The sequence below is a fragment of the Venturia canescens genome, chromosome 3 (assembly GCF_019457755.1).
Source record: "Venturia canescens isolate UGA chromosome 3, ASM1945775v1, whole genome shotgun sequence".
Taxonomy (NCBI): Eukaryota; Metazoa; Arthropoda; class Insecta; order Hymenoptera; family Ichneumonidae; genus Venturia; species Venturia canescens.
Genome location: NC_057423.1, coordinates 14,228,785 through 14,256,265, shown reverse-complemented (window position 1 = coordinate 14,256,265; position 27,481 = coordinate 14,228,785). Strand labels below are relative to the sequence as shown.

The window sequence follows — 27,481 nt, the reverse complement described above, 5'->3', positions numbered from 1 at the left end:
GCGAGAATAAACGGTCCGATTTAGGACTTTATTTGGGTATCACCTGTTCACTCAAGTCCCAAGTCTCGAGCCCCAATTCAAACTTTTTCCTTGACGGGCTAATCCCTCAGGGCGGGAAACTCAGATTCAACTTATTCAACTATACATATTTGCACTCTGTTAGCGATGATGGGTAAACTTCGGATCACAGTTATTAGTTACACACGTCAAAGTATGCAGGAATAATGCTATTAACTCGTATATACTTTTGGAAATTAAACGACTGAAATACAGCCCTCTAGAATAGATGAACAAAATATAAGTGAAAATTTTTCCCTCAAATACGACGATAAATAGAAAGAAAAATTGTATTATTATATAAGTGATAAGTAATTATTGCCAAACGTGTACTAATAGCCAGAGTGTATTCTGGGAGTCTAATTTTTGTATTCTTTACAGGAATAAAAGCCTCTTCTGTCCTTTCTTAGTATTTGATAGATCGATAGATCCACTACAGCTCAAGTAACTGGCACTGAATTTCAGACGCTCGATTCGTAAATGACAATCTGCACGACTGGTCGGCTGGTGGTGGACGAGGAGGACGAAGATGCAGACGCAATGTCTCGTAAAACGGCTTCAACAGCTTTTTCCCATTCGGTGTCTTTTACTTGAGTGCGTCCACTGAGGGTCCTTTTGAGACGCGGCATCGAGACAACGGTGAGAACTTTCCTATAATCAAGTAGGAAGAATTTACGAGGAGAGGAGGTGGTTCGTTGACCTTAAACTTCGATAAGACGACGTTCAAGAGAAGCAAAATTTGTTCAGTAACGCAACTTTATCCTTTCAGAAGATTCTTGCCATGCTCTAGTGCTCAACATGACCAGATAGAGTGCTCAATTAGATTCCAGTTGAATTGACTAGAAATTTTTCGAATTTTTACAATCGAAGGATTGAAAAAGGAAGAAAACTGACCTCAGATCTGAATGGAAGGCAGACATATCTCCCCCAGCATGTTCACCCAACCTCCGGAGGCTTTCAGCCAACGGACCACTGAGGGCTTGAAGTCTTCGCCAGGATTGGGCGTATCGTCGTCTCACGAGTTCTATTATCGTTCCGGTGAGGGCGAGACCAATCAGAATGTACAGCGTACAGAGCAGCATGTATTTTGGTTTTTCTGTAGTCGAAACGATCACGTGAATCGATGTGAGATTTACAGAGAAGAAGAAGAAGAAGAAGAAGAAGAAGAAAAATGGAATTAACGGCTTACTGGGCACGAGATCGCCAAAACCAATAGTTGTCATTGTCACGAAGCAGAAGTAAAATCCTTCGAAAAATCCCCAATCGTCTTCCCACAGCATGAACATTCCGGCACCGCAGGCCAAGTAGAGGAAGAGGAGAAGAGCCGCAGCAAAAGCCCCTGCAAGTGCATTTTGTTCAGATTAGAGACAAAAATGATTGCGTTATATTTACTCAGCCTCATCAGCAGCACAAATTAGCTTTCCAACGGTTTCACGAAAACTCTTTTTGTCCGATGAAAAATATTTTGAATTCAAATGACGCTGAAGGTATAGTGTCAAGGAGTGTGATAAAAAGTTTACCCAAGGATCGTCTGCCAGCATGATTACTGGGTACCCAGGAAGTCGCTGCGTCCGGAAGTTTGGAGCTTATTCGCGAGGCGATGGAGCTCACAGCTTCAGCGAATAGCTTACCCCAATCAGCGATCACGGTAAGAGTCAAGGGAATTCCACCGAAGGCGAATACGATGCAAAAGAGCCTGCCCCAACTGGTTGTTGGCACAATATTCCCGTATCCTAAAAAAATCATAGATATGAAGATATTTTCGTGATATATTCAATGGAACCCTTGCTCGACAAGTAGAGTTGAAAGACAAACTCGGTCACCTATAGTGGTAAGAACTGTGCTGGCGAAAAAAACAGCTTGTATAACGCTCCAGCGTTCAGTAGTGATGGCAGCCAAAGGGCCAGTTCCATTTTCGTAGCTCAGGGTGTCCAAGTCGTCGAGGATACCAGCAAAAAGACCGCCTTGCGTAGCTTCTTTCACTACATGCTCGTAGGCTCGCAATTCGTATTTCATCTGCCATTAAAGAGTCGCTGTAGCAAATGATACTAAGAGAGACAGAGAGATCAGGGCAGAGTGGGACACACGACCGAAACGTTACAACAACAAGACGTTGCTACGCGGAGTGGATCAAGATCCGAAAAATTGATGAATTTAACCCTTACGCAGTCATCAGGGTGGCCGCAATACACTTCTTTTTGCAAATTTCTTCGCGAAAACATCATCAACATCAAAAAAAAATAATGTGGACCAAATTTGAATGCGCTAGGAGAATTTAAACAGGTGCCACCGAAGAGTTGAAGTTTTAAATGCAAAACACGTGTATTTATCAAACTTGTTACTTAATTATTATCTGCCTCCCATAATAATGACGATAGAAATCTGAAATTTGGCACACTTGTTGTTCATATTAAAGGATACGAAACGAAATTTTTTCAAATTTTTCCGAAGATTATTTCCGTGATTTTTACCGTTACAAAGATAACCATATTTTTGATTTTTTTAGTACTTTGATCAAGGTCAATCGAAGCACTTTTAAACGTCACCTTGAAGCATTTAGACAAAGTCTGAGCCGTAATCAACGCTGTACATTTAACAATCGTTATCGCGTCTCTTGAATCCCTAGTTTTCGATTCATTTTGACCAAGAACGATGCTATTGAATCAACGCGATGTTTCTCTCAGTGTATCAATATCCAAAATGAATGAAAATCAAGCAAATATCAATGAATCAATTAGCGAGGAAATCTACTGTTTTTTGACGCTACCATCGATTTTTTTTACAGTTTCAATTCGTCCTATTATTTCTGAATGTTTTCCCTTTCAGTTATTCTCACCAGACTTTCGAGATTCAGTACATCCGTGTTGTTAAGGATTCTACTGACGAATCGGTGTCTTCGATCGTAAAGAGAAGCTCGAAGATGTCTCAACCGTTCCAGCTCTGAGGGGAGCTCTAATTCCCGGAACACCTGATGGTTACAATAACATTTCCATTTTTTTCAGTCTCCATGTGAATAATACGATTTCGATAATATCTCAAGTATTTTGGAGATTCGACTCGCACTATAGCTACAATCGCTCGCATTAATATTGATATTTTCTGCTACGTTGATTTACAAGAATTCGAATGCAACATCGCACGCAGTTGTTCGCCAGTGTTGTCCGAAAATATCAACGATCCGAGGCTGATGAACCGGGCCATTCTATTCCTGGGATCGCATCAACTTTTTTCGTATGCTTTTTAAATGACGAAAATTTCGTAAACACTATATGTACCAATGATATTTCATGCGTATTAATAAATGAATAATTATTCAAATTTTTTATTGCTGGTATTAAATTATTGAAGAGAGAGCGAAGTTGCTGGATTAAAAATTTAGAAAAAAAATTCATGATTTTGAACAAAAACTTGGCGTGCGTGGCTTTTCAAACTAATGAGTGTTCAAAATAATTTCGGTGAATAAACATAGGCCTGCGTGCCAGCAGCGACTTCGGGGAGCTGCTTTATCCCTTTTTATAAAGTAAGCTTGTGATGCGTGAATTAGCTATATTCATTGTCATCGCTTTTCCGCGATTCCGATTGGTACTTGAAACACGACCATTGTGGGGCTAAATTCATTAGGAAAAACAACGTTCATTCGTCCCGTCAAAATGACAGCTTGGAATTCAAACCATCTTTGACATTTGTCGATATTTTTTTGCTCGACTCGATTTCTTGAAAATTTTTCGAATTGGACACTGTTTCAATAGTTATATATTCCATTAAAATGAACACTCAATTCAGAAAAATAAAAGTCATCAAAATAGTAAAAACGAATGTAACCGAAATCATTTTTATAGAAGTTCAATAAATTTATTATTGTGATAAAAAAAGCTTCCTTAAAATATAAGTAGAAATTTGATTATCCAAGCAAAAGTAACAAACCCATTTTAATCGGTATACTATTTAGTCCTTCAATTTAAAAAATCGTAGACACATGTACCTATGTATGTAATTGAATTCAAATTTCTTCCAATTTGCATGGTTTACTTGGGTTAATTTTGAAAAACCATGCACGCCAAGTATTTGTTCAAAAGCTTGAATTTTTTTCAAGATTTTTAAAGAAAAAAAAATTAAAACAAACATTAGTACTTGGTTTGATTGAATTGATATGATTATATTTTTTTAAATAAACAGAATAAATAATTAGAGGGGGAAATATAAAAAATACTATAATAAACAAGGTTGCGACTTCTGCATGAATACTTGGCATAATTTTTCCACTTTTAAAATGTTTTTGCTGAAGATAGCCTTTGAGAATTTCGCAAGAGTTGAAAAAAAAATAAAATCAAATTGTTAGAACAACCTTCGATAACTCATCTGGATAAACTCATGGAATACAAAAATAGTCCGAAAGAAAGTGCGAGTGGGAGGGCGCACGTCCGCGTTTGTGTATTATTTCATCACGAAACGTTTACTCCGTTTTTTTTTTAGCTCACCAAACCGCCGATAACTGTGTAAAACATGAGACCCAATAGAAGACGAACCGGTCCGACCATAGTTTTCATTTTTTTCAGTGTTTTCTCATCGAATAAAATGTTTTCAACAACACGATTCTTCGACGTTGTTTCATCGTCGATAGCTTCGATCGAAACACCGTTGCATTCTCGGCGGGCGAACCGGACTTTATCGTTAATCGTCATATTGTTTAAACTCTTAATAAAATATAGAAAAAAGAAATGATCGATGATGATAACTTTTGATTCAAATATGGTGCAACATTTTTTTCCGTGCAAAAAGGAACAAACAAGCGAAGTAATGAAACAAACGAATGAACTCTAACAAATCGTTGTTACATGCCCGTCCTCTACGAGACTTCTCGTACGACTGCAAAAAAAGTGTATATAGCTGCGTATAAATATCACCCACGTTGGCCACCCGGTTGCTGTAACATGACACGTTCGAAAAGCTCGAGAAGCTGGTAATATATTTTCGGGTCTGCGTATATCGATGAGCATTATAGTTGACTTGAATCAGGCTTTTATGGAGAAAAAAAAGAGATCTTATAATCAAATCTTATGCAGAGGAAGCACATATATTTTCAAACTAGTTTTCCTTTTCGTTCTCAATTTGGCCGGTAGTCCTCGAGTTGAATGATCTGAAGCATCTGAAGTGAGCAGGTTAGCAGTGAAAATGAGCAGAAGAATGTTGATGCCACGTGGTTTTTGTTGTTATTGATATTTTTTTTTCGTAATTCCGACAAGAGTTCGGGAACATGGATAAAAAAATTGAATGGTTTTTTCTCGGTTTTTAAAATTTTGTCGATTATGTATTGCTTTGAACTTCGTGCGCGGCGGATTTCCATATGAAAAGTTCCACGACTGCTGCAAACTTCGGGCAATCCGATATTTCCTTCTCCAAAAGAAAGAGAAAGAGTGTAAAAACCGGTGCCTGCCGTCAATTTTTTTCTTTACAAAACCTCTTTGACTCTCATGTGGCAGATTTTTAACGTTGGTGAAAGTTTGACAAGAAACAGTGATAAAACTCGGTGAAAAACGGAAATATATCCTGAAAAATGGGTAAAGCGAAAAAAGGAAAACGTTCTGGCAAGGATGACGATATGTGAGTTGGAATTTTTTGGACAGATGGTTTACTCTGTGCCACACACTCCGTGTGGTATTTTACCTCATCAATCTTCCGTATTTGTATATCGTTTGTGATATATTTTTGACTTTAAAAGCCAAGTTTTATCTCTGACGTAATAACTTGGACGAGCCAATTTTCATTTTCTTTACGATGATGCAATACGTCTACTGCCATTATACCTTTTAGGTTATGTCCACTTTCACGATGTTAACCTCCGAGCTCTCCTTCGATTTTTCGTAATTGTCAAATATTATTCTCTCGAAATGATCGATAAGTGTTCAAAATTTTTTTTTTTTTCAAATTTTTCCTAATTTGTGCAAATAATCAAATGTTGAGTGTTTTAACTTCAAAGAGTATCGATAAACAAAAAAAACTTGTCAGTGCAGTTTTTCTGAAGTGTATCCATCAGTTCTAGACACGAATTGATTGTTGAATTGCAGCCTTGACTTGGTCAACAGCAGCCTTGCCAATATTATAATGTTGACTCATTTTTATCATTGCATGATTTGATCATGTTGCTTTTTGTCATTCTTCAAAGTAAAAATCAATATTTGTTCAACTTTAAACCCCATACCGGCAGATAAATAATTCCAATTTCTCTCTAACATAAAATGTTTTTATCCCTTCATTTTGTTTTTCTTTTCAATGACAGAAAGAATATGGTCGAGTACAATAGTATATTACACACCTAGGGCAGGAAAATAAGGAAAGTCTCAGATCACATGTAAATGTCAGCCGAGGCAAAGCCGAGGCATGTGGTCTGAGGCTTTATTTTTTCCTGCCCGAGGTATGTATATGATTTTTCTGTCCGACGTAGGCGGAATGCAGCAATTTTGGCCCGTGCAGCGGGCCGAAAGTTGCCACTTTCGGCCCGGAGGACAGAAGAAAATATTTTTCCATACAGCTAAACATATCTTATATTTTTACAACAAATTTCAGAGAGAGCGACATAGATGTAGAAGAGCAAAGCACAATAGAGTCTACAAAAAGCAAAATGAAGGATAAAAAGAAAAATAAAAAAGGGGATGATGTTGATGACTTGGCCGATGAGCTCCAGGAGCTCAAAGTGGAAAAGAATAAGGCTGGAAAGAAGAAGTCCAAAAGAGGAGGTCAGGCTGATTCGGATGATGATTCAGTTTCGCTGCGATCAAAAACAAAAGGAAAAAAAAATTTAGAAGATGATGAGTCTGATGCAGAATCAGAGAATGAAAGATCCAAAGCCAAATCCAAAGGTAAAAAGAATCAAGGTAAAAAAGGATTTGCTGCTTTAGATCTGGGTTCTGAAGGTTCTGGCTCTGATGAGCGTTCTGAAGAGAAAGTTCCAAAGAATCAGAAAAAGAATAAGAAAAAAAACAGGAAAACAGCAGACTCGGAGGATGATTCTGAGGGCGAAGCTCCTAGACCCAAAGGACAAAAATCCCAGAAGGGACAAAAAAATCGAGCTGCATCCGACGATGATGATGATTTTGTTGCAAAGTCCAAAGGTATCAAAAATAGTAAAGGCAAAAAAGGTAGAAAGAATGTTTCTGACGATGATGATGATGAATCTGAAGACGAACAACCCCAAAGAGGTAAAGGAAAAGGAAAAAAAGGAAGAAAAGCTTCAGAGTCGGAAGAAGATATGAGCAGCGTTTCAAAAATCAAAGTCAGCAAAAAAAATGCTCCCAAAGGTGAGTTTTTAACTAAAGAAAAATTCAGAAATGATAAAAATCTAGAGACCGAAAAAGATAACGAAAGAGGAGGGAATGAATGTATTTTGGTTCATAACATGAATAATTTTTTAGCAGCACCTGCAAGAGGGGGCTTCGCGTTGTTGGAAATCGATGACGACAACGACGACGAGCCTGAGGAGCAGCCAATGAGCGAAGATGAATCAGAAAAGGCTGTAAGTGTGGAAAGAATCAAGGGATCGAAACCTCAAGAACCTCAAGGCAAGAAAGGCAAAAAAGGGAAAAAGAAGCGCAATGACAGTGAGGAGGATATCGAAAAAGTCCTGGCAGAATTGGAGATGGAATACTCGGGCAAAAAAGTAGAATCCAAAGCAGCTGCGCCGATAGAGCCGGAAGAAGAAAAATCGGAGGAAAAAAGTAATAAGAAAAAAGAGATAGAAACAAATGACAAGAACGAAGAGGAGGTTGATCAAGATGGAAGAACTGTTAAGACCGCTGCTCAGAAAAAAAAGGAGAAGAAGGAACGTGAGAAGCAGAAAAAATTGGCACAGAAAAAAGCAGTAAGCAATTTTGTTTTCATCTTATCTTTCGCTTGAACATAGGGACGTGTTGATAATAAATATGTTGTTAGGAAACCGGCAAAAAACCCGAAAGCAATGACACAACAAAAGGAGACTCGACCGAGATAAAAATCGACAAGGTAGAGCAACCAGTTGTCAAGGCCCAAGAATCAGTTGAAGGCGAAGTTGATGGCGAAGCTGGAGAGGATACCAAGAAGAAAAAGAAAAAAGGCGCTGCAAAAGAAGAGCCCAAAGAGAAAAGTAAGAAAACCCCAGGAGAGTTGACATTTCCCAAAGTAAAATCTTATTTAACATCATTTTCTTAAATTCAAAACGTAGTGAAAGGACCTGGACGAAAAATAGTAGCTGCTATGCAAGAAGCTTTGAAAAAGGCAAAAGAGGATGAGGAGCGATTACGACGAGAGGAAGAGGAGAGGATAGCTTTAGAAGAAGCTCGAGAAAAAGCTCGTCTGGAGCAGTTGCAACTCGAACAGGAGAGAAAAGAGAAGAAAAAGTTGAAGGAAAAGCAAAGAAAAGAGCGATTGAAAGCTGAAGGCAAACTTTTGACGACGAAGCAAAAGCAAGATCGTGCGAGAGCACAAGCAATGTTGGAAGCATTGAAGGCTCAAGGACTAGATCTCCCAGCGCCTGGAGAAAAAAAGAAGGGTCGACCCTCGTTGGGCACACGGATAAGACCCAACAAAATGAAACAACGTCCCAGCATCGAGGAAAAAGATGATAAAAAGTCCAACGACGAAGAGAAGACTGATTGCGTTCAAGTTGAAATCGTTGATCAACAACCCACAGCCGAACAGGAGCCTAAAAAAGAAGAAGAAGTTAAGGACTCTTGGGACGTTGATACGAGCGAGGGAGAACCTGAAGAGGGTAAAAATAATTGAACTTTGAATAAAGATGGAGAATAATCTAAACCGATGTTTTTTCGTTTCTCGATCTTAAAAATAGTTTCCAGCGTATAACTTTTTCCATCAAATTTCAGAAAAATCGGATGAAAGACCGAAAGGTTCAGAAATGAAGGTAGAAAAAGAAGGTTCGAAGAAGAAGCGGAATAATGAAGAAAAGGCGGACGAGAAGAAGGAATGTTCCGAGAGTGATTCCGAGTCGGGAACTGGCGATTCAGATTCTGAGGAAGGAAGCGAGGATGATGAAGACGAAGATGAGGAAGATGATGATGAGGAAGAGGAGGAAGAGGAGGAAAGTAGTCCCGAGGACAAAATGACTGATGCGGAGCGCAAAAAAGAAAAAGCAAGGCAACGCATAATGAATCGGCGTATAGAAGCAGAAAAGAATAGAACTTTGGATGTTCTCAGGGCTGCAGTTGTCTGTGTGCTTGGTCATGTAGATACGGGAAAAACTAAAATTTTGGATAAATTGAGAAGAACTAATGTTCAGGACGGTGAAGCTGGTGGAATCACTCAACAAATCGGTGCGACGAATGTTCCGATCGAAGCCATTCAGGATTCGGCGAGACATGTCAGAGGGGTAAATTGACTTTTATCCGTCGCTTACAATGTACTATTTTTTAATTGAGACTTTTTAACCTTTTTTCTCGATAATCGAAAAATTCCTGACTGAAAAGTGGTAAACGGCACCACGGACAGAATTAATCTTAGTCGCAATTCTCAAAATGTGAAATTATGTAAACTGTTGCAGTTCGCTGAGAAAGAGTTCAGAATACCCGGCCTATTGATCATAGACACACCTGGTCACGAGTCATTCAGTAATTTGAGAAATCGTGGTTCGTCGCTGTGCGACATAGCGATTCTCGTCGTCGATATAATGCACGGTTTAGAACCTCAAACGATAGAAAGTATAAACCTACTAAAAGCTAAAAAATGTCCGTTCGTCGTGGCTTTGAATAAAATTGACAGGTTCGTAGAGAAATTTATTGGCACAGATTCGCAAAGGAATTGAATTAAACTGTTTTTTGCGTCTGCAGGCTATACGATTGGCAAACGATGAATCGTAAAGACGTTCAGGACATTATCAAGGCTCAGGCGATCAATACTCAACGAGAATTCGAGAAACGTTCCAAGGACACGATCGTGCAGTTTGCGGAGCAGGGTCTGAATGCAGCGCTTTTCTACGAGAACCCTGATCCGAGGAGTTACGTTTCGCTCGTACCGACCAGCGCCATAACTGGTAAGAGTCTTCTAAAAGGAATAACAGAGAGCCAAAGACGTGGAAAAGTATGGACGCGAATCCTCTTCGTCGTCGTCCAAGATCTTTCGAAAAATATGTGACTAAATTATGAATTGAGATATAAATGTTGGGACGAATCGATCCAACAGGTGAGGGAATGGGAAATCTTTTGGCGTTGATAGTCGACGCTTGTCAGGGGCCTTTGGCGAAGCGATTGATGTTCAGCGAGGAGCTCCAGGCGACGGTTCTCGAGGTCAAAGCGCTTCCTGGTCTTGGCACAACGATCGATTGCATTCTGGTGAATGGAACTCTTCGAGAGGGTGACACGATGATCGTCGCGGGTACGGACGGTCCCATAGTAACACAAATTCGGTCACTTCTCGTTCCTCAGCCTCTCAAAGAGCTCAGAGTAAAGGTGAGACGAAGGCCTTTCGTTTTGGATCATTTCCCTCACTTTTTCAACGTCCAAAACATTTTTTCAACGTAGCTCTTCTTCTCCATGAAATTTAGAGCGCCTACATCGAGCATCGTCAGCTCCGGGCAGCACAAGGAGTCAAAATAGCAGCGAAGGATCTTGAGAAAGCAATTGCTGGTCAGTCGATCGTTTTTTCCTATATTTAAAAAATCACCCTTTTTCGACTTTTCGCACCTCAATTTTCATCTCCATTTTATCCATCAGGTCTCAACCTTCAAGTAGCCCAAAAACCTGACGAAGTCGAAGTCTTGAAAGAAGAAACTGCTAAAGAATTGAGCAAAGCCCTAGGCAATATAAAACTTGCTGAACGTGGTGTTTTCGTTCAAGCTTCAACTCTCGGAGCTCTCGAGGCTCTACTCGACTTTTTGAAGAGTAACAAAATTCCGGTGAGTTCCATTTCACCATCCACATACAAATCAATCCAGTTTTACACTTTGAAAAACATTTCTCCACTCAACGACGAGCAATTTAAAGTATAACCTCCCCCCCCCCCCCCACACACACACACACACACACACACGAACACACACACCCATTCTTCATCGTCAAAAAAATTCGTTTCCCCGAAGTTTGACAGCATTCTAGAAAGAGCTACTGTGATTTCTTCTGCTTTATTTCAAGAAATGTAGATTTGGAAAATGTTCTCAACTCATTTCTCGCTGTTTCATCCGCATGTTTTTCGGGCTCTTCATATTTTCGTTTGCAAGTTTGAATAGCGTACAATCGAAGATTCTGTCTCTCTCCGGGCGAGCCGTAGTTGCCAACGCTCCGTTCAACACGGAGCGAACAGCAATGAACCACTTCCTTCTTAACAGTTTAGCAGGATACGGCTCATTGCTCGCGCACCGTTCTCCGAGCTCGTCATCCACACCGTTCTCCGTCTCTTTCTTTCTCTCTCGTTTTATTCACTGAAATCGGAGGGTGTTCAACTCTGGCTCGCACAACGAATGGTTCCATCTTTATTATAACTCGCATTTCCCGAACGTATTTTCATCGACGATTGCAACGATCTGCGAATTCGTCCGACACTCTCCGGCGTTATTGATTCGTAATACAGAAATTCTGGATTCCGTAATCGCTAGAATTTGAAAGAGCTTTGAAGAAACGAGCAACCGGTTTTCGTAAGGGACGAGAAGACGACGAAAATTAGAGGATCGTTACCGTGATTGCTACGGTCTCACGTAATCGACGCCTTCCTTTTTGAGCGACCGCGGACAAGTCTGTACATCGTAGGAAATAATTGATCTACCGAGTTTAGACGTATCGAGTTTACGAACGCTATTTCCTATGAGACGAATCGATTTTAATGGGAAAACGGGGGAGATTGTCGTCCGGAAGTGAGAAAAGCTCGGAGGCTCGATTTTGCATCCTCTTCTCGGATTGTCCGGAAACTTTGAAAATTCGAGCGTCGAGGGAAGTTCGGGTGGAATTTTTTCATTCGGTTTCGATATTCGTGAATTTTCATTGATGAAATTCGAGAAATAAAAGAAAGGAACCAAATTATTTTCGCCTGTGTGTCCGTGTACTTTTGGTAGGAGAAAGAGAAGAAAAAATATAGTCGAGAAGGGAGATAAAAAAAAAAGGAAAAGGATATAAACATAAAATTGGAGATGCATGGCCAGCCTCGAGGCAATCACCGGCGATACGAGCGTGCTCGTAAAACGCACCGCTCATTTCCGGTCGGTCGCGACTGCGACGTTTCTTCCCCTCTCCCCTTCGCTCCTCTCATCGATGGAGGATTTGACCAGGTGTGTCGTGCCTCGTTCACTTGTTCTCCTCTCTAATACGCTTCATCGAACCTGGTGAAAAGAAGTGGGCAAAAAGAGAAGAGTCAATAAGAAAAAAAAGAGTTTTTCGTCGGTTCGGCAATGTTCGAATGAATTTATCCCCATTTTGGTCCATTCTGCGAATCGCTTCTCAGTGTGCTCAACACTTTTGTGAATACGATGAGATTTATGTATTGGTGAGCGACCAGGATGGCCCTCGCGAATGTAACCTTCTTTCATTCGCTTCTTTTTCTTCTTTCTCTCTCTCTCTCTCTCTTTCTCTCCTTGTCTCGATTGGTTCGGATACCAAAAAAGGTCGTTGAAGGTTCCGGTCGGGTCGAACGAGTCGCGCGTTTGTGGGCTCTTCGGGACCGGTACTGGGACGGCAAAAGTCGAGTCTGAAACGTGTGGGAAATGATCGCCCACGCGGGTGCCCATTCAATCGTTTCCTCGCTCGTCGCACTTCTTCGTCGATTCTTCTACCCATTTTTTCTCTCTCTCTCTCTGTCCCCGCCTCCCCTGCTTGTTTTTTCTTTTATCTCTCTTTTCTGTGTCCAGTACGCCACGCAACACCGTCCTCCCAAAAAGAATATCCCGCCTTCGAATCGCGCAAGTGCCTCCGATCGGTTCGCAAATGAGTTTGTCCTGCGATGAAAAAAAAACCTTTAATGCCACTGCTATTATTATCATCGAAGCTCCGACGAAATTTTCGCTGTCCGGTTTTGCCACCAGCGAGGCTTCCAACCTCGGCGGAAGAACTTTAATTTCTTTTTTTTTTATTCCATTCCCGTCGAGACGAAGAAGCTACAATATCTCGTAGTGGAACGATCCGAATTAGCAGTCGACCGGATAAATGACTCAGGACTGGAGAAAAAACGTTTTTTTCCACAAGTTACTGAAACGAAAAAAAATGATCCAATGGAACTTCCAAATTCTTCGAAAGATTTGAGTATCTCTGATGTTTAATTAACGCGACGGGTTGAGGAATGAAATTTTCCAATACAAATTTTGTAGAAAGTTAAAAAAAATGAGTTTCCCTCTTCGGTGGATCGAATTTTTTTTAAAATGTTGAAAAAAATCGAGAGAGATTTTCGAGGGCTACGCTCAACGCGCGTACTTGGAAAAAAAAACAATAAAAATAGTTCTCTGTTGGGTCTCGTTGAAGTAGGCTCGGTCGTGTAAAAACGCGTAGAATTAGCATAACGCACAATACGCGAGATCGTACTCGCGAACATTCTTACCGGAGACGAAGATAATCGAAGGAAAAAGAGGATGTTCGCACGATTCGAGCGCCAGCGAAAGAGCCTCCTTTTGTTGAAAGGATCGTCTCTCGTCGATCGTAACGTTTCCCGAGAATAAATTGTCTTCGGACGTGTAGAAAAATACGAATTATTTACGTACGAGTCATTTTGCGTTCATTCACAAAGCTGAGCAAAAGCAACTAAAAAGATAATAAATTAGGAGAGTTTTGCGTGCGCGATAAGATGCGCTGAAAAAAATGAGGAAAAAGTCATTCGGTGTGAAATTCTCTTGCATCTTGAATGCTCTGGGTCGTTTAGAAAGTCGTGTAAAGAGGAAGAGACGATCGGAGAGAAAGAAGGGGGGAAAGCCCAACGACGAGGAGATCGCGCTTTCGAGTTTACGCTCGAAAAATGGAAGGAAGCTGCTAATTGCGTCTCTTATATTTTCTCGCTTGTTCTGAAATATTATAACGACGCTATCGCGGAAAGCAAGAGAAAATGAGAAAGATGGAAAGCAGCCGCAACCGTTGCGTTGATGCGGGTAACAGTAGATCCTGGACGCTTTCGAGTTGGCGAAGCAAATTACCTCCATATAATAATGCTCCTCTTTTCTTCTCCTCTTTCTATCTCTTTCTCTCTCTCTCGTGCGTAACTGAGCAGCAGCAGCAGCAGCAACACCCGTTATACTATCCTTCAAATATCTATCTCGCGTTCTCGTTCTACTTCCCGTTTATTTTTCTCTCTCCCTCCGGGGGATATCGTTCTTCATCGTGGGTCTCGACTTCCTTCTTTATTCCAGCGACTTTTATACTGCTCGTCGTTTTTCATTTTCTTTTTCACACTCTTTTCAGTATTTTGGCTTGTTTTCGGATCGAATAAGACCCTCATTTTTTCTTGCAGATGACATTTTTCTCGTGAGCTATGGAATATACCATGCAATCCGTTTTTTTGCGGATAAACAGAAAAAAGACGAGGTCGAAAACTACGCCAATTTTACCTTTTCAATCGTGTCGCATTTTCTTCTTTTCCCAATAACGTCGATCATATAAGCTCGCATTTGGTGAACATTTATTATCGAAATTCTCAAAAATTAGGAAACTTTTCGAGACGAGGAATTATAAAAGTAACCAAATGGTGGCAGGGTCTCGGAGAAATGTCAGAAAAGAAGCTTTTTCGCCCAAGAAAATTTGGGCGACCTCAACCTCGTTGCAAAAAGCTGAATAAACAATTCAACATTTTTGTGCAAGCACCGCGATTTATAGTTTTTCATTGAACTTAACTCGGAGACAAAAGAAACGGAGTGCTGGTTGCCGGTTTTCTGTTGACTTCGTCGAGATTTTGCTTCGTCGAATTCCGTCGAATTTTTGTACCAATAATTATCAAAGAAGTGAGCGTGTCATCGCGAGAAATTTCGAGGTTATGGGCAGCTCAAAAGAGAAAGAGTTTTACTGAATTTGGCTCTATTCAATTTACCACTGCATGATCCTACGGGGCTCATCGTCGCTGTAGAACGTCGCCTTTGGTCGCCGTAACGCGACACCTCGACGGGAGCACCCGTTCAACGAGACCAAGACAAAAGAAGAAACGATGAAACAACGAGGCGCGAAGCCTCTTATCAGCCTACACTCGCTTGGATATCCGAGCTTCTCATCGCTCTCTTCCTCCTTTTTCCTTCCCTTTTTCTGAGCTCGCTGTATTTATTTCCCGTTCGTGAACGTAAGCGAGACAAAGAGAACTGCCACCACGTCAATTACGCTCTCTCCACTTCGACAATAATCCAATTATTTAACCTCCGGACAAAAACAATAACAACAACGTCCCACACTCAGAATAAGCTACGCCACACTAAACTCAGCTTTTTGTTAAAATTATTTGTACACCAGAAGAAAATCACGAACGGTACCGTACCCCGAGGGTTTCATATCGACGGTGTCAAACTTTTTTATCGCACCGAGTCCTCGGTTTTGTCGTCATTTTTATGAAAATTTTCTGAAAATAATAATTTTTCATTCTGAAATGACCTTTTTTTTATTTTCAGTATGCCGGAATACGCATCGGGCCTGTCGTCAAAAAGGACGTTATGAAAGCATCTATAATGTTGGAGCACGATAGTCAGTAAGTTGTTAAAAATGAGCAATAAAAATTAACGAAGATGAAAATGAGCTTTGCAGAAGCATAATCACACGATGATTGCCAAAGGATCTGACTTCGGTACACAAAATACATCACGTTTTAATAAATTACTCAAATTTCGTTTTTCTTGAAGTTTCGAACGAATGATAAAGTTTTTGAAGAGACAGCGATCCGTAATCTCTGGCAACGCGTGACTAAATCTGCTTCATTGTTTTGCAGGTACGCGACGATCTTAGCTTTCGACGTAAAAGTCGAGAGAGACGCCCAAGAGCTGGCCGATTCTCTAGGGGTCAAGATTTTCGTGGCTGACATAATTTATCATCTCTTCGACAAATTCACCGGCTTCAGGGAAGAACTGAAGCAACGAAAGCGGGACGAGCACAGGCATATTGCAGTTTTTCCTTGCAAGTTGCGCGTCCTTCCGCAGGTAAATGTTCTTGAAAGAAAGAAAATAAACACGGAAATAAAAAATAGCGAATTAGTCGTGACGATACGGGATCAACATTTTTTTAAAAACTTTTACCACAGCGCAAAAGTTTTTTCGTTTTATTGAACTCACTTTGGGCTATAAATGGTGATAAAAAATTATTCATTCTAGTTGTTTTTTTTTTTTTTTAATTATTTTTTTGCGGTTCAACGTCAATTTGTCTTGTCGCATTCCCCATTAAGGGCTATGAACAGTGTAAACGTTTGAATTTTAGGTTTTTTTTTGTTTCTTTTATAAATAAAAATTGGTTGGGTAGATTTTGACATGTTCAGAAGTACTGGAAAAATTTTTATATTTTTGTACATTGGTGTGTTGAAAATGGCACCCTTTGAATCGGCGCTGACAGCAAAACGGAAAGAGTCTTTATCCCAGTGCTTTGATTAAAATTGCATTTTGTAGGGAAAACGTATCTTTTCAGCATGACATAGCCGTTTTTTGAAAATTTTTTTATTTTATTTTTCTTTTATAAAGAATTTTCTACTGAGAAATCCACAAAATTTGTGATTTTTTTCTTCAAATGGTCGCCATCTTTTTTTCTAAACAATATTTTGAAGATCCCTTACGTCATGCTGTAGCTAATAGCGTATATTTTAAGAATCTTTTGATTTTTGTCCTGAGATGTACCACTTTTAAGATTTGCTGTCAACCTCGATTCAAGGAGTGCCATTTTCACACACCATTGTACGAAAAATACCATGAAATTTTTTTTTTTTTAATTTTCCAGATCATGTAAAAGATGGATGTGTACAAGGTTTCATTTAAATACATCCAACCAATTTTTATTTATAAAAAAGATCAAAAAAAAACCTAAAATTCCAACTTCTACACCGTTCATGGCCCTTAACCTTTAAAGGACGGATCTGGTCGAAATATCAACCACTAGTTTGGTCGGGCACTTCACTTGAAAAATTTATCGATGTTATGCACAAATTTCGTGTAAAAAGAAAGGTCGATTTCAACGTAAAAATCTCCGTCCTTAAAAGGTTAATCTACGATAATCATTGAAATAAATTATTTTGTTTTTAGATTTATAGTGTATAAAGGAGGAATCTTTGGACGTCTGCGAACAAACTTCGTGTCCCGCTAATTATTTCAGACGCTCGCAACATTTTCTCAAGTCACACTTTCCCAATAACGTATATAGGTTTGGAGCGTTGAGGATCGATTAACGTTATCGATATCCTGGTACGATAAGATTTCTCGCCGGTCTCGAAGCGTGTGGCTATGTGTACACGGACAGTTGAATAGTAACGCGAGAGCTCGCCGGATCAGGCTCTTATCACCGGATATGAGAGAACGACTGGAACTGCCGCTCTGATAAACCAGGGCGGAATCCTTCTTTCTTTTTACCGTTCGCGCAACTATTGCCGAACGTTCTTCCACAATCTTATGACCCGAATGAATCTACGGGTTCATTCGCGAACAAGAGTTTCTGCCGCACACAATTGTTGTGCTGAATAATCGACGATATTTTATTTACAATCTGTGAACTGATTGAAAATCCAATGTTTCCGGTTTATTCGGACTGTGAAAATTCCAACGTTTTATAAACTCGCAGAAATTTCGGACGATTCAACAGCTTACGAAAATGTGATCATTCGGTTAAATAAATTTCAAGGAAATATTGGCTTCGATGCAATCACCTGTAAATTAATTCTATGAAAAATCAATCGAACAAGCCCGATTGGATTGTTACGAAAACTGAACTTGGATGAAACTGGGTGATAAAAAAACGATCGAATAAGTGAGAGAGATCGTAAACATCGATTTGATAATGCAGGCTTGAATTCAAATGAAACGATAACTGACACGAATGAAGTAGGGATTGGAAAGCGCTCTCGATCCACCGCGTGTCGCGTGGAAAGAAATTTCGCTGCAAGACTGCGTGGCGCGTGGCAAAACAAAGTACAGCCGTTGGCCTATATCGTGCGATAATGCTTTCCTAGAAGCGGTTGAGGAGCAGGGTTGTTCCAAAGTAACAAACACGAGGCTTCCTGTTGACCGGCCACGAGCTCGAAGGCGCTTCTGGAAAATACTTTATTTCCTATTGGCAAACAATAAAAATTTGACCCTTTTTTCTTCACCGCACGTAGAAATTCTTCTCTCGAATTACCAACAATACTTTATTCTCATTTTGTGAACTCGGATAATAATCATTTGACTTTGTTTTTTGTCTTTTTTAGCACATTTTCAACTCGAGAGATCCCATCGTTATGGGCGTCATGGTGGAGGCTGGAATCGTACGGGATGGCACTCCGGTTTGCGTTCCCAGCAAAGAGGTAAATGAGAAAAATGACTTGAAATTACGGCGACGAAAGTTGTTTCTCCGTTTTTCATCTTACGACAAAAATCATTTGTTTTTTAATTTTTGGAAAAATGATTATTTCGTGAAAGAAAGTTCTTTTTTGAATGTTTGAACGTTCAATCTCAAACTGGAAACAGAGAATGAGAGATAGGATATGAAATTGAGTGGTATTCGGGTGCGGCGCCCTATCGATCGCTCACCAGACGACCAGACTCGTCGCCCTCACGAAAATTAGACCGCCCACGTGATCTCGTTTCTATACGGCTCGGTGCGCCACAGCACCGGTGGACACTTTTTTATCTCCCACTTCTCCGCTCCAAGGCTCTCTTGCGTACGTCCTCGTGATATCCATTGCCGAACGAGATCGCAAGATACGCTCCAACGAAAACTACCCACGTTCCTCTCCAACCACTCTCGCAAATTTTCATTCTATATTTTATACATTCGTGCGTCCTGGCATCGCTTTAGGGTAAAATTTGCGTTTTAAGTGGCAACCTTCTCGGCATCAAACGAGCAATTACAACGCTAACGTTAACAGTACTAATTGCACTGTAATTGGAAAAATAATGATTTTCTTTGAGCAAAACAACATTTTCTAGAAAAATTTTATTTTTCCAATCTCTTTTCTATCTCAGTCAATTGTCATTGTCAAATGTTATTATTGCATTATCAAAAAAACTACGGAAACACGATGTAATTGAACTTTGAGATTGAATTTTGGTATCGCACAAGAAAAAACAATTCATTCATCATTAAGGTGGTTCCTCCACGAGACAGTTAAATTAGGAAATTATTTAAATTTGGCATACGTATTGTTTAACATATGAACAATACTTCTATAAAATTTTAACAAGTTTCACCATCCCGAACCCGAGATATATGAAATTGAAGTTGACTCAATTAACACGTAACATATGGACCATGCATAAGCAAACGGCACATTATTAATTCTACCGCTAGTACTAAAATTAGGAAGTTTATAAAAAACGAGGAGGAGCTAGAGCAGGATATCACAGATATTGTGAAAAAAAATCAAGGTGATTGACCATATAGTTTGACAGATATAGCCTCGAGAAGTACGAAGGTTTAGGCTGCATACGATATATTTTGCAAGCGAACAAGCGAATGTCGTCTGTATAGACAACCTTTTCTGTGTGTTGAAGCGTAACCTGGATAGTTCCGTCAAAAAATTTACTCACGATGTCGGATTAAAAATACTTTTAGAATAAATTTTACGAAAGCAAATGATATTTGTACTATATCTGCTGGCACCGAGTACGTATATAGGCTCTTTACAAAGTTATTGATTACGATCCGAACGAATTATTAAGCCTTTTAATATTCAGACAGTACATAACTTTTGGTTGTGGCTGTCGCAGAGGATCAACCTTAAGTAAGATCATGCGTTACTTGTGATTCAAAAAAGCAACTGAACTTTTTTGCTCTTTTAATGATCAAGGAAACGATTAAAAATTATTCTCGCAATTATTAAAATGATGTATGACTTATTTGTTGAGATTGATAAATTTTTAATACAAAGATAGCGGTTAAAATACTTTCGTAGTAAAATCGTCAAGCAAAATGTGACAACAGCCATTTTCTATTTATATGCGTAAGCATATCTATTTTGAAAAACCAGCTGGCTCACGGTGTTGTAAAATCTTCCACCGTTTGTGTCGTTATTACTCGTTAATCTCAAAAAAGTGTTTTTATTTTTCCATTCTCAAGTGATTTTCATCGGTAACAAGGCTTTTTCAAGACATCATTGATATCTAAAAACACTCTATTTGCTTATTCTCGTTTTTGGCTCTTCGAAGTTGGGACGATTTCATAATAATAATTTCGGGAATAGATGGACGGTGTATGATTTCAGAAAGTCCAAAACATTTTTCCTAAAACTTCTAATTTCATGGTTTTTATCGTAACTTTTATTCCTAAGATAGCAAAAAAAATCATTTTCCCCATTTTTTCAAAAGTTCTTTTCATTTTCTACAGCTTCCAACTCAAAATGTTCGTAGAATGCGAGTTTACCCTTATTAAAGAGTGAATGAAGCTCTTAAAAAATGCAGACATCTTTGGAGCTCTGGAAATTTTGAAGTTCGGTGATAATAGTTTTGGAAAGTTATTGAAGCTTTGTACTATGAAAATTTTCCTAAAAATATCACATTACCGTAGATAAATTTCTCTAATGACTAACGATTATATTATTGAATTTTTTCAAACGTGTACCAGGCCCTGAGGCAACTTTTGAATAGCACTCAAAACCGGAACGATTTAACGAAATCAGAGAAAATTTCGTAAAAACGAAATAAAAAAATAAAGCGAGATTCATAAGAAGTTGTGAAACGAAAAATAAAATTGAAAGAAAACAAAATAAACGATCGAAACGATAAAAATGGAGCGCGCGTTGTCTCGATCCTCGATCGGCGCGCGCTCGTGTCGTAGGAGGACGAGGTTTTTCCTTCTCGCGCCTCGTGATCGGTAGTCCAGGGTAGATCGAGCGATACGCGTCCGCGACGCGATATAGTGGGCGTTCAACTATTTTTTCCCCGTCGGTTCAACGCTCTCCGGGCAGAGAGAAAAAGAGGGCGAAAAACAAATCACGTTTATTACACGTATGAACCTTTCCACATGGGCGTCGACGAGTTAGTCTTTTTTCCAACTTGAAATCTGGCTCGACGCGATGTTTAATCAAACAAATCCACCGATGTCTCGAAAAACAGCGAAAATAGCAAATCTCCGAAAAGATCCTTCAGAACTTTCCCATTGAAAAATATTATCAACGACATTTCCTCCTAAACGATGAAAAAAAGTGAATTTTTTTCGCGCTCAATTAAATACGATTGAAACTATCGTTTTTTTTTCTCGACTTTTCCCCTATTCGGATTGCCACCTCCGCAGTTTTCTCATGCGAGGCATAAAACATTGAATCGCGATATGAAAGAATGTTTGAGGCCCGCGAAACCGGCGAAATAGTCAGGATTCCCGTGAGTACGAAGCCCCAAAAAATAGAGTTCGTTACGGAGCGAAAGTTGCGCGGGGGTTGCGGGGCTCGGCTCGTGCGTTTATACTACGAGGGAAATATCTATGGGCGAAAGAAGAACGAGGTGTTGAACGAACTCGTCCGATAATCATCTACGCCATAAATTATTCAGGATCATACGAAAGGAGAGTCTGTAATTTAATCGGAGATTCGTGGAACACGAGGTCGCTCGGTCATGTGCCAAGCGCAGCACCAAGACTCGTTCTCAACCGACGAACGGAACGTATTTCTCCCGCGAAAAAAAAAAAAAAAGATAAAAACATCGCCACACACACACACACACAAACACACAAATGAAAAAGGAAGATAAATAAAAATTCGCACTCGCGAGAGTCCTTTCCATTATAATCTTTGTGTGGAACGTCGTCCGATGGGGCCACGCGACCCCCATTTGCCCCGCGCGGCCTCCTGAGCCCACGTACCACGCGCTTATATACGCGACAACGATCCCATACCCACTTAACAACGGTTACGAGCGAGAATCGCTCGTATCCTTTTGACTCTCGATCACCGGGCGAGGGACAGCGACGACGAGATTCAATGGACCTCGGTGCTCGCTCGTGCACACGCACGCGAGAGAAAATTTGTCGAAATAATTGATTCCTTTGTCCAATCATTCGGCGAACCGAATGACAGCGGAGAATCGAAAGAAAATTCCTGCCGCAGTTCTCGGCTCGATTGTTTTGGGCTGATTCGTTGGGAGATTCTTGTCGGTATATGGTAGCATCGGAATGGAGCGATAAACTTGCGCGATATGCGGCACACTCGAATGGAACCGACGCTGACAAAAGTCTCGTCACATTTAAACGTTCCGTTTGATACGAATTCAAAAGTTAAATGACTCGAAGTTGGAGCAAATTCATACCGAGTTTTTTGAGTACAGCCGTCAGATTTTGACGCTCTGTCAAATATTCGGAATTCGAAGCAAAAAGTATGATGCCAATGCAGCGAATTTGACTCTGCGAACATTCATTTTGCAATCTCAAACATTTTTGGAAGATAAAATAGTCACATTTTCAAGAATTTAAACTTGTCCCAGCTTTTGCGGAGTTTTGACGTATTCACGTTTAATTAAAATCGCAGTCGTATCAGCGCAAAAGGATTTAATTTGTCGTTTCGATCATCGTCGTCCATTCGTCGAATGATTATTCCGGCGCGGTGTTTTTGCAGGGCGAATCGCGTCGAGCTCCAACGGAGGACGTGCGCGTCGTTAGAGTCGAAGAGAGAGAGAGAGAGAAAGAGATGAAGAATGTGTGCGGTTTTGCGTGTGCGTTTTAGGTAGGCCGCGAGCGAAGGCTCGCTATTCAGGTTTACTCTGGCGGAGGCTTTTGCGGCGAGAAAACGAACCTCGCATTCTTACGGGTCTCGCGCTCGCCCTCGCATAGAAAGCAGCCCCGCGCCATATAGTTAGCCCACGTGCCTCGTTCCATCGTTCCTCTTTCGCCATACACGCTCTACGACCAAGTGCACGCGAAATCCTTCGAGGGCACTTTGTGCCCGGGAGAGGATTCTCTCTCCAACGCCGCGCGAGTGTCAAAGACACTCGCTCAACTTGCGCCTACTCCCAATTTTCATACCAATTTTTCCTACTTTTTCCGGCCAAACTTTATTCAAGGATGCGACATTGCCGAGAATAAATCTAACGAAAACCAATGTTAGCCAATAGTTCGTCGTGTTTTAAGGTTATTCATCCACGAAACGATTTTCTTAAGGAAGTCTTCATATTTACACAGAGTTTAAATGCGTTATCGACTTGCACGCATATCAAATTTTAAAGTATTCGTCTTATCATTTATTGAGATAAACGTCTTTAAATATGAAGAAAAATGCACATGGTTATCGGAGCTATGCGTCAAAAATCGTTACCTTTCCATGTAACGAATGAACGCTTTTTACGAAGTTTATGAAAAACGTACACCATAACAATGAAGTATATAATGAAGGTCTGAGGATAAATTGGAGACGATTGTCTCACTAGTAATTTACGTTAAAGATTGAAAACAAAATTGGTAACGAACACTCGTGTAACGTCACATTTGCTTATTTCGGCATTTTTTTCTTCTTGCTTGCCAAGACATTTTTTACGCCAAGTGCCCAAAATGCTGAAAAAAAAGAAAGAAAAAAAGGATTTCCACGCGGCGGAGCAAAATGCAGGAATTGATCTGACGCCAAATGGCGTCAATGCCACCGAAGGGGTTAATACTTTTTTCTTCATCTATTTCCCTTTGCGTTTACTCTTTGCGCTCTCCAATGCGATTTTTTGCGTAAAAAACTATAGTATTTTAGCCAGGGACGAGTGAAATTTCGGGTTCGGTCAGTGACGGATCCCCGATTGATTAATGACTTGTAATTTCACTCGCCAAAAGATAAGTTGAAAAAATTTCGAATTACAATTTCGAATTAACAACTCTGACGTGAATTTAAAGTGATTATAGCCTTAATTAGAAAGTGAAAATCGATCCAATTCAGACATCCTTAAAACACGATCCTTCGGGCATGATCTACCTCGAGCATTGAGGAAAAAAACGATTTTTTCATTCACCCAAATCCATTTTATTGCACTGAAATTTGGCAAACCCAACGTTGTTTTCTTCAACGACAATTGATTCAGTTCACTCGGCCAAATCATTAAAATGTTTCATAAAATCAACCAAATCCCGCGGTTGCGAATGATTTTTTTTGCACAATCACGATTATCACTCTCGTACGAATCAGTTACGGACGAGTAAAAAAAAGTGTTCGTTTCCATGATATTTTATTGGATTTACATGAATCTGTTCAGCTGCGTCAAAGTTTTTCTTGGTCCGACCGATAACTCGATACAGCAACTCGATACGAAATGTTCGTGCGATCGATTAAAAATTCGTCGGACTGTCCAAACGATTTTTTTCTCTGCGCCCGGGGAAAGCATTAAGCTGGAATTATTATTCTCCTAATTACCGAAGCAGGAAGCTCGATAAATCGGTTATTTGATCTGCAAAAACTGTGAGATGTAAAAATCGGACTTGCACTTGTCGATCTTCGTTTTGAATTTCGTGTATTCCGGTCCGCGCGAGAACGGGAAGGCTTGCATATTCATTATTCAAGAGGTAAAAGGTAGAGAAAAAGCGAGCGAGAAGCGAACGATCGCGAAGGGACAGTCGCGATGATCCGAACCGGATATTGGCCGTCACGAAGCGTTGGCTCAGGTCAGGAGCGGCCCGGAGCTGTCGCCGGCTCGTGAACCGGTGAATGGATTCCTCGACATGACCCAAAGCGACTCGTAGTTTTCAAAGTGACGCACGCCCTGGACTCGAGCCCTCTCGCGAGTGCGAAAAGAGAATGAAAAAAAAAGGAGGAGAATGCGATATTTATTTTAGCAGAGCGACCGAAGGCCTCTGCGAAGTCTGCGAGGAGAGGGAGAGAGAATCGTTCGCACCTTCGTCGTCCGCCCTAGACGCGAGCTCGTTTCTCTTTTCCTCTGGTATACGTGAGTTCGCAAGCGTTTCGCGACTCAAAATAGTGACACCCACAAACGTCTTATTCCTGCGAGTTTCTCTCTTCCGGATGGCTTTATTATTCTCTCGTCTTTCCTGTTTCCGTGGATCGAGCGAAGTAGAGCAGCATAGAGCGATGCGAAGGAAATGCTATCTGCCGCGGACGATCGCAAGTTCAACAACACGTTATCGCTCTCTTTGCCTTGCCTCCTTGCCTGTCACCCGACGGGATACTCACGCGGAAGAGAATCGCGCGTTTCGAGACTGCGTGGATCCGCGCGCGATTTCAGCTCCAAGAATTTCTGACGTTCCATGTCCTCCAACGTCATCATTCGCTCCGTAGTATCAAAGCAGAATAAACAGTTAAACAGTCGCGAGTGTTAAGCCGAGCTCGAAGTACGGGTCGAGAAAAAGCCATGAAAAATATACGTCTCGAGTTATTTCTTCGTTTACGCGGCTCGATACACGCCGCTCCAATAAAACGTCGCTCGCGGATGAGACTAAAAAAATTCTCTTGGAACTCATTTATCCACTTGGTCTCGTTTCCTCTCAGCGTCGGTCCCTGTTCAAGCGTGTTTTCCACCGCGCTACTAGCTCGCTCGCTCGCGAGTGATAAACGACCGGAAGTGAGCCAGTGAGCTCTCTCTCTCTGGCTCCCGGGGACCGGAAGCCGGCGGCGGCGACCCACCGGGATGCGGTCTTTCCCCTGCCCCTCTTCGAGGCAAGCGTAGCCTCGCGGTGCCTCTTCCCTTCGTCGAATTATTCTCATTTTTATTCTACAACTCGCTTAAGTTATCGGTTTCATACTTATTTTCCACTCGAATTAACGAAGCGAGCATGCGGAGGATCGATTTGGCTCTTTCGCCGTAGCCCGGCAGCGCACCGGCTCACGTATTTTTCACCGGAATAAAGTTCATCCGAACGAGCGTTGTCCCGATTATGAGCGGAAATCTACGAGCCCATTGAAAAATCGTAGCGGAGAGCGGAAAACGGATGTCCTGTGTGTTGAAAAAATAAAGAAAATATTTCATTCAATGTTAATCAATGGAGAGGCGCATTATTATTGTTGAACGACTCGGAGTCGCCGGGCGATACTGGATCTTCGGAAGGGAAAAAAAACTAACTGGTAGGAGCTACGGAATCTTTATCTCCATTCTCCAGTACCCGCCGAGACTTTCAAAGTTTCTTTTTAAATTCTTTAACCTCCGACAAGTTCCCGTGTAACATCCCTTCCCATCGGTGCGTATCTTTCTGTACGATAAAGAGCCACAGATTACGAGCCAGTGCTAAAAGCTATTTTCCAATCTCTTCCCCCGCCCCCGTACACGAACCAACTCCTCCCTTTATCCATTCATTCTTGTTTCTTTTCTTTAAGGAAGTTCAAGCGATATGTGTGGGATACCACACGAAAAATACATTAGATTTTATTATTCCAAGTTGATGAATTGAAAATTTGGGTGAATCTTATTGAGCAATGCTTAATTATGTGGGGAAAATTCGGAGAGGTTTCACGGCCTGGTGATCGAGATATTCGTTGTTCAAAATGACAGGTTAAACGCGGACTGTTACGGAAGCTTTCAAAGAATTTCGAGCTCCGTCGATAAATATCTCAGTTTCGAGACGGTGGTTGAGACAAAGTTGGAAAATAATTTTTTCATAAAATACGCTTGAACCTCCTCAAAAAAGATGGCCAAGAAAAAATATATTTGGAGCAGTTTTCAGAAACTTTATGACAATTACGAAAAGTTTTTCTCGAAAAATAAGAAGTTATACGAAATGTCACTTCGCCCGCCAGGGATTCTGCCAGCAGATAAGCAGAAACTCGCTTGAATGCATAAAGTGATTGATACACAACAAGAGGCAGGCTGAGTTTCGAGGATTCTAAATCAGTGTTATTTCGGTACAAAAATAGACTTCCGGTTCCAGGAGTCTGGGAGGCGAGTAGGGAGCTCCGCCCTTTAATTCTTCTCGGAATAACCGTTTTTTATGTTCCTTCTTTGCTTTCTATTTCACTCCATAAGCTTCTAAAAACTTTTCTCCGTGACTTGTATCGCCCACGTAGAAACATCACGAGTTTTTCGGTGAGCTCCGAAATTGGGCTGCACGTTCGGGGAATGACTCCCGAGGAAATCGATCGAACTTCTGTGCTCCTCGAATACGAGAGAGCAAGAAGTTCAGGTTCATTCATCTTTGCGGACGTCTCGCTCACTCGGCGCTTCTCCCCTCTCCCCTCCTCCGCCGTTCTCCCATTCTCCTCTCTCTCTCGTAGTTCGAGAGTCAAAGGCCCGTCGTATTATCCTCTCGAGCGTCGGACCTATCGAAGCTGCATTGTCGGTTCGTTAGTACGGTGTGCTCAAGTTTCTTTTTTCCTGCTTCTTTTTCACAAGAGTCACAATAATTCTGGTCCTTTCAATTGCGTTTTATTACAGCTTCGCCATGAAACCATCAATCGATCCTCGTAACCATAAACTTTTGATGCGATC

At 40.8% G+C, this 27,481-nt stretch overlaps 2 protein-coding genes and 1 long non-coding RNA gene across 5 annotated transcripts in view; 2 read left to right on the top strand and 1 right to left on the bottom strand.

Annotated features, from left to right (window-relative positions):
• Nucleotides 1–387: 387 nt before the first annotated feature.
• Nucleotides 388–4,912, bottom strand: LOC122408344 (TWiK family of potassium channels protein 7). Its single transcript, XM_043415061.1, has 7 exons — nt 4,536–4,912; nt 2,894–3,025; nt 1,881–2,073; nt 1,578–1,790; nt 1,247–1,396; nt 952–1,153; nt 388–708 (listed from the first exon to the last, which is right to left on the bottom strand). The coding sequence occupies exons 1-7, from the start codon at nt 4,737–4,739 to the stop codon at nt 519–521; spliced, it is 1,284 nt and encodes a 427-aa protein (XP_043270996.1). The 5' UTR covers nt 4,740–4,912; the 3' UTR covers nt 388–518.
• On the top strand, nt 955–2,487 carry LOC122408350 (uncharacterized). Its single transcript, XR_006260463.1, has 2 exons — nt 955–1,095; nt 1,196–2,487. It is a non-coding gene; the product is annotated as an uncharacterized lncRNA (long non-coding RNA).
• Nucleotides 4,913–5,303: 391 nt separating the features above from the next.
• The window catches only part of eIF5B (eukaryotic translation initiation factor 5B), a 53,020-nt gene continuing 30,842 nt past the window's right edge, over nt 5,304–27,481 (top strand). The window contains exons 1-14 of one of the 3 annotated variants that reach the window (XM_043415051.1): nt 5,304–5,658; nt 6,622–7,352; nt 7,470–7,912; nt 7,984–8,173; nt 8,252–8,797; nt 8,910–9,412; nt 9,584–9,801; nt 9,870–10,072; nt 10,222–10,487; nt 10,583–10,664; nt 10,752–10,933; nt 15,593–15,669; nt 15,907–16,114; nt 18,358–18,453. In XM_043415051.1, the coding sequence (XP_043270986.1) occupies nt 5,612–5,658; nt 6,622–7,352; nt 7,470–7,912; nt 7,984–8,173; nt 8,252–8,797; nt 8,910–9,412; nt 9,584–9,801; nt 9,870–10,072; nt 10,222–10,487; nt 10,583–10,664; nt 10,752–10,933; nt 15,593–15,669; nt 15,907–16,114; nt 18,358–18,453 (3,792 nt within the window). In that variant the 5' untranslated portion in view covers nt 5,304–5,611. Of the gene's footprint in view, nt 5,659–5,835; nt 5,919–6,621; nt 7,353–7,466; nt 7,913–7,983; nt 8,174–8,251; nt 8,798–8,909; nt 9,413–9,583; nt 9,802–9,869; nt 10,073–10,221; nt 10,488–10,582; nt 10,665–10,751; nt 10,934–15,592; nt 15,670–15,906; nt 16,115–18,357; nt 18,454–27,481 lie in introns of those variants that run through there. The other 2 variants (XM_043415049.1, XM_043415050.1) reach the window with 2 other exon arrangements.

Bases quoted from the DNA above. Each gene is read 5' to 3' on its own strand.
- LOC122408344 (XM_043415061.1), bottom strand. From the start codon at position 4,739: ATGACGATTAACGATAAAGTCCGGTTCGCCCGCCGAGAATGCAACGGT. The intron at 1,791-1,880 runs GTGACCGAGTTT...TGATTTTTTTAG, and splicing joins CACAGTTCTTACCACTATAG to GATACGGGAATATTGTGCCA. The intron at 709-951 runs GTCAGTTTTCTT...ACTTGATTATAG, and splicing joins GCCTTCCATTCAGATCTGAG to GAAAGTTCTCACCGTTGTCT.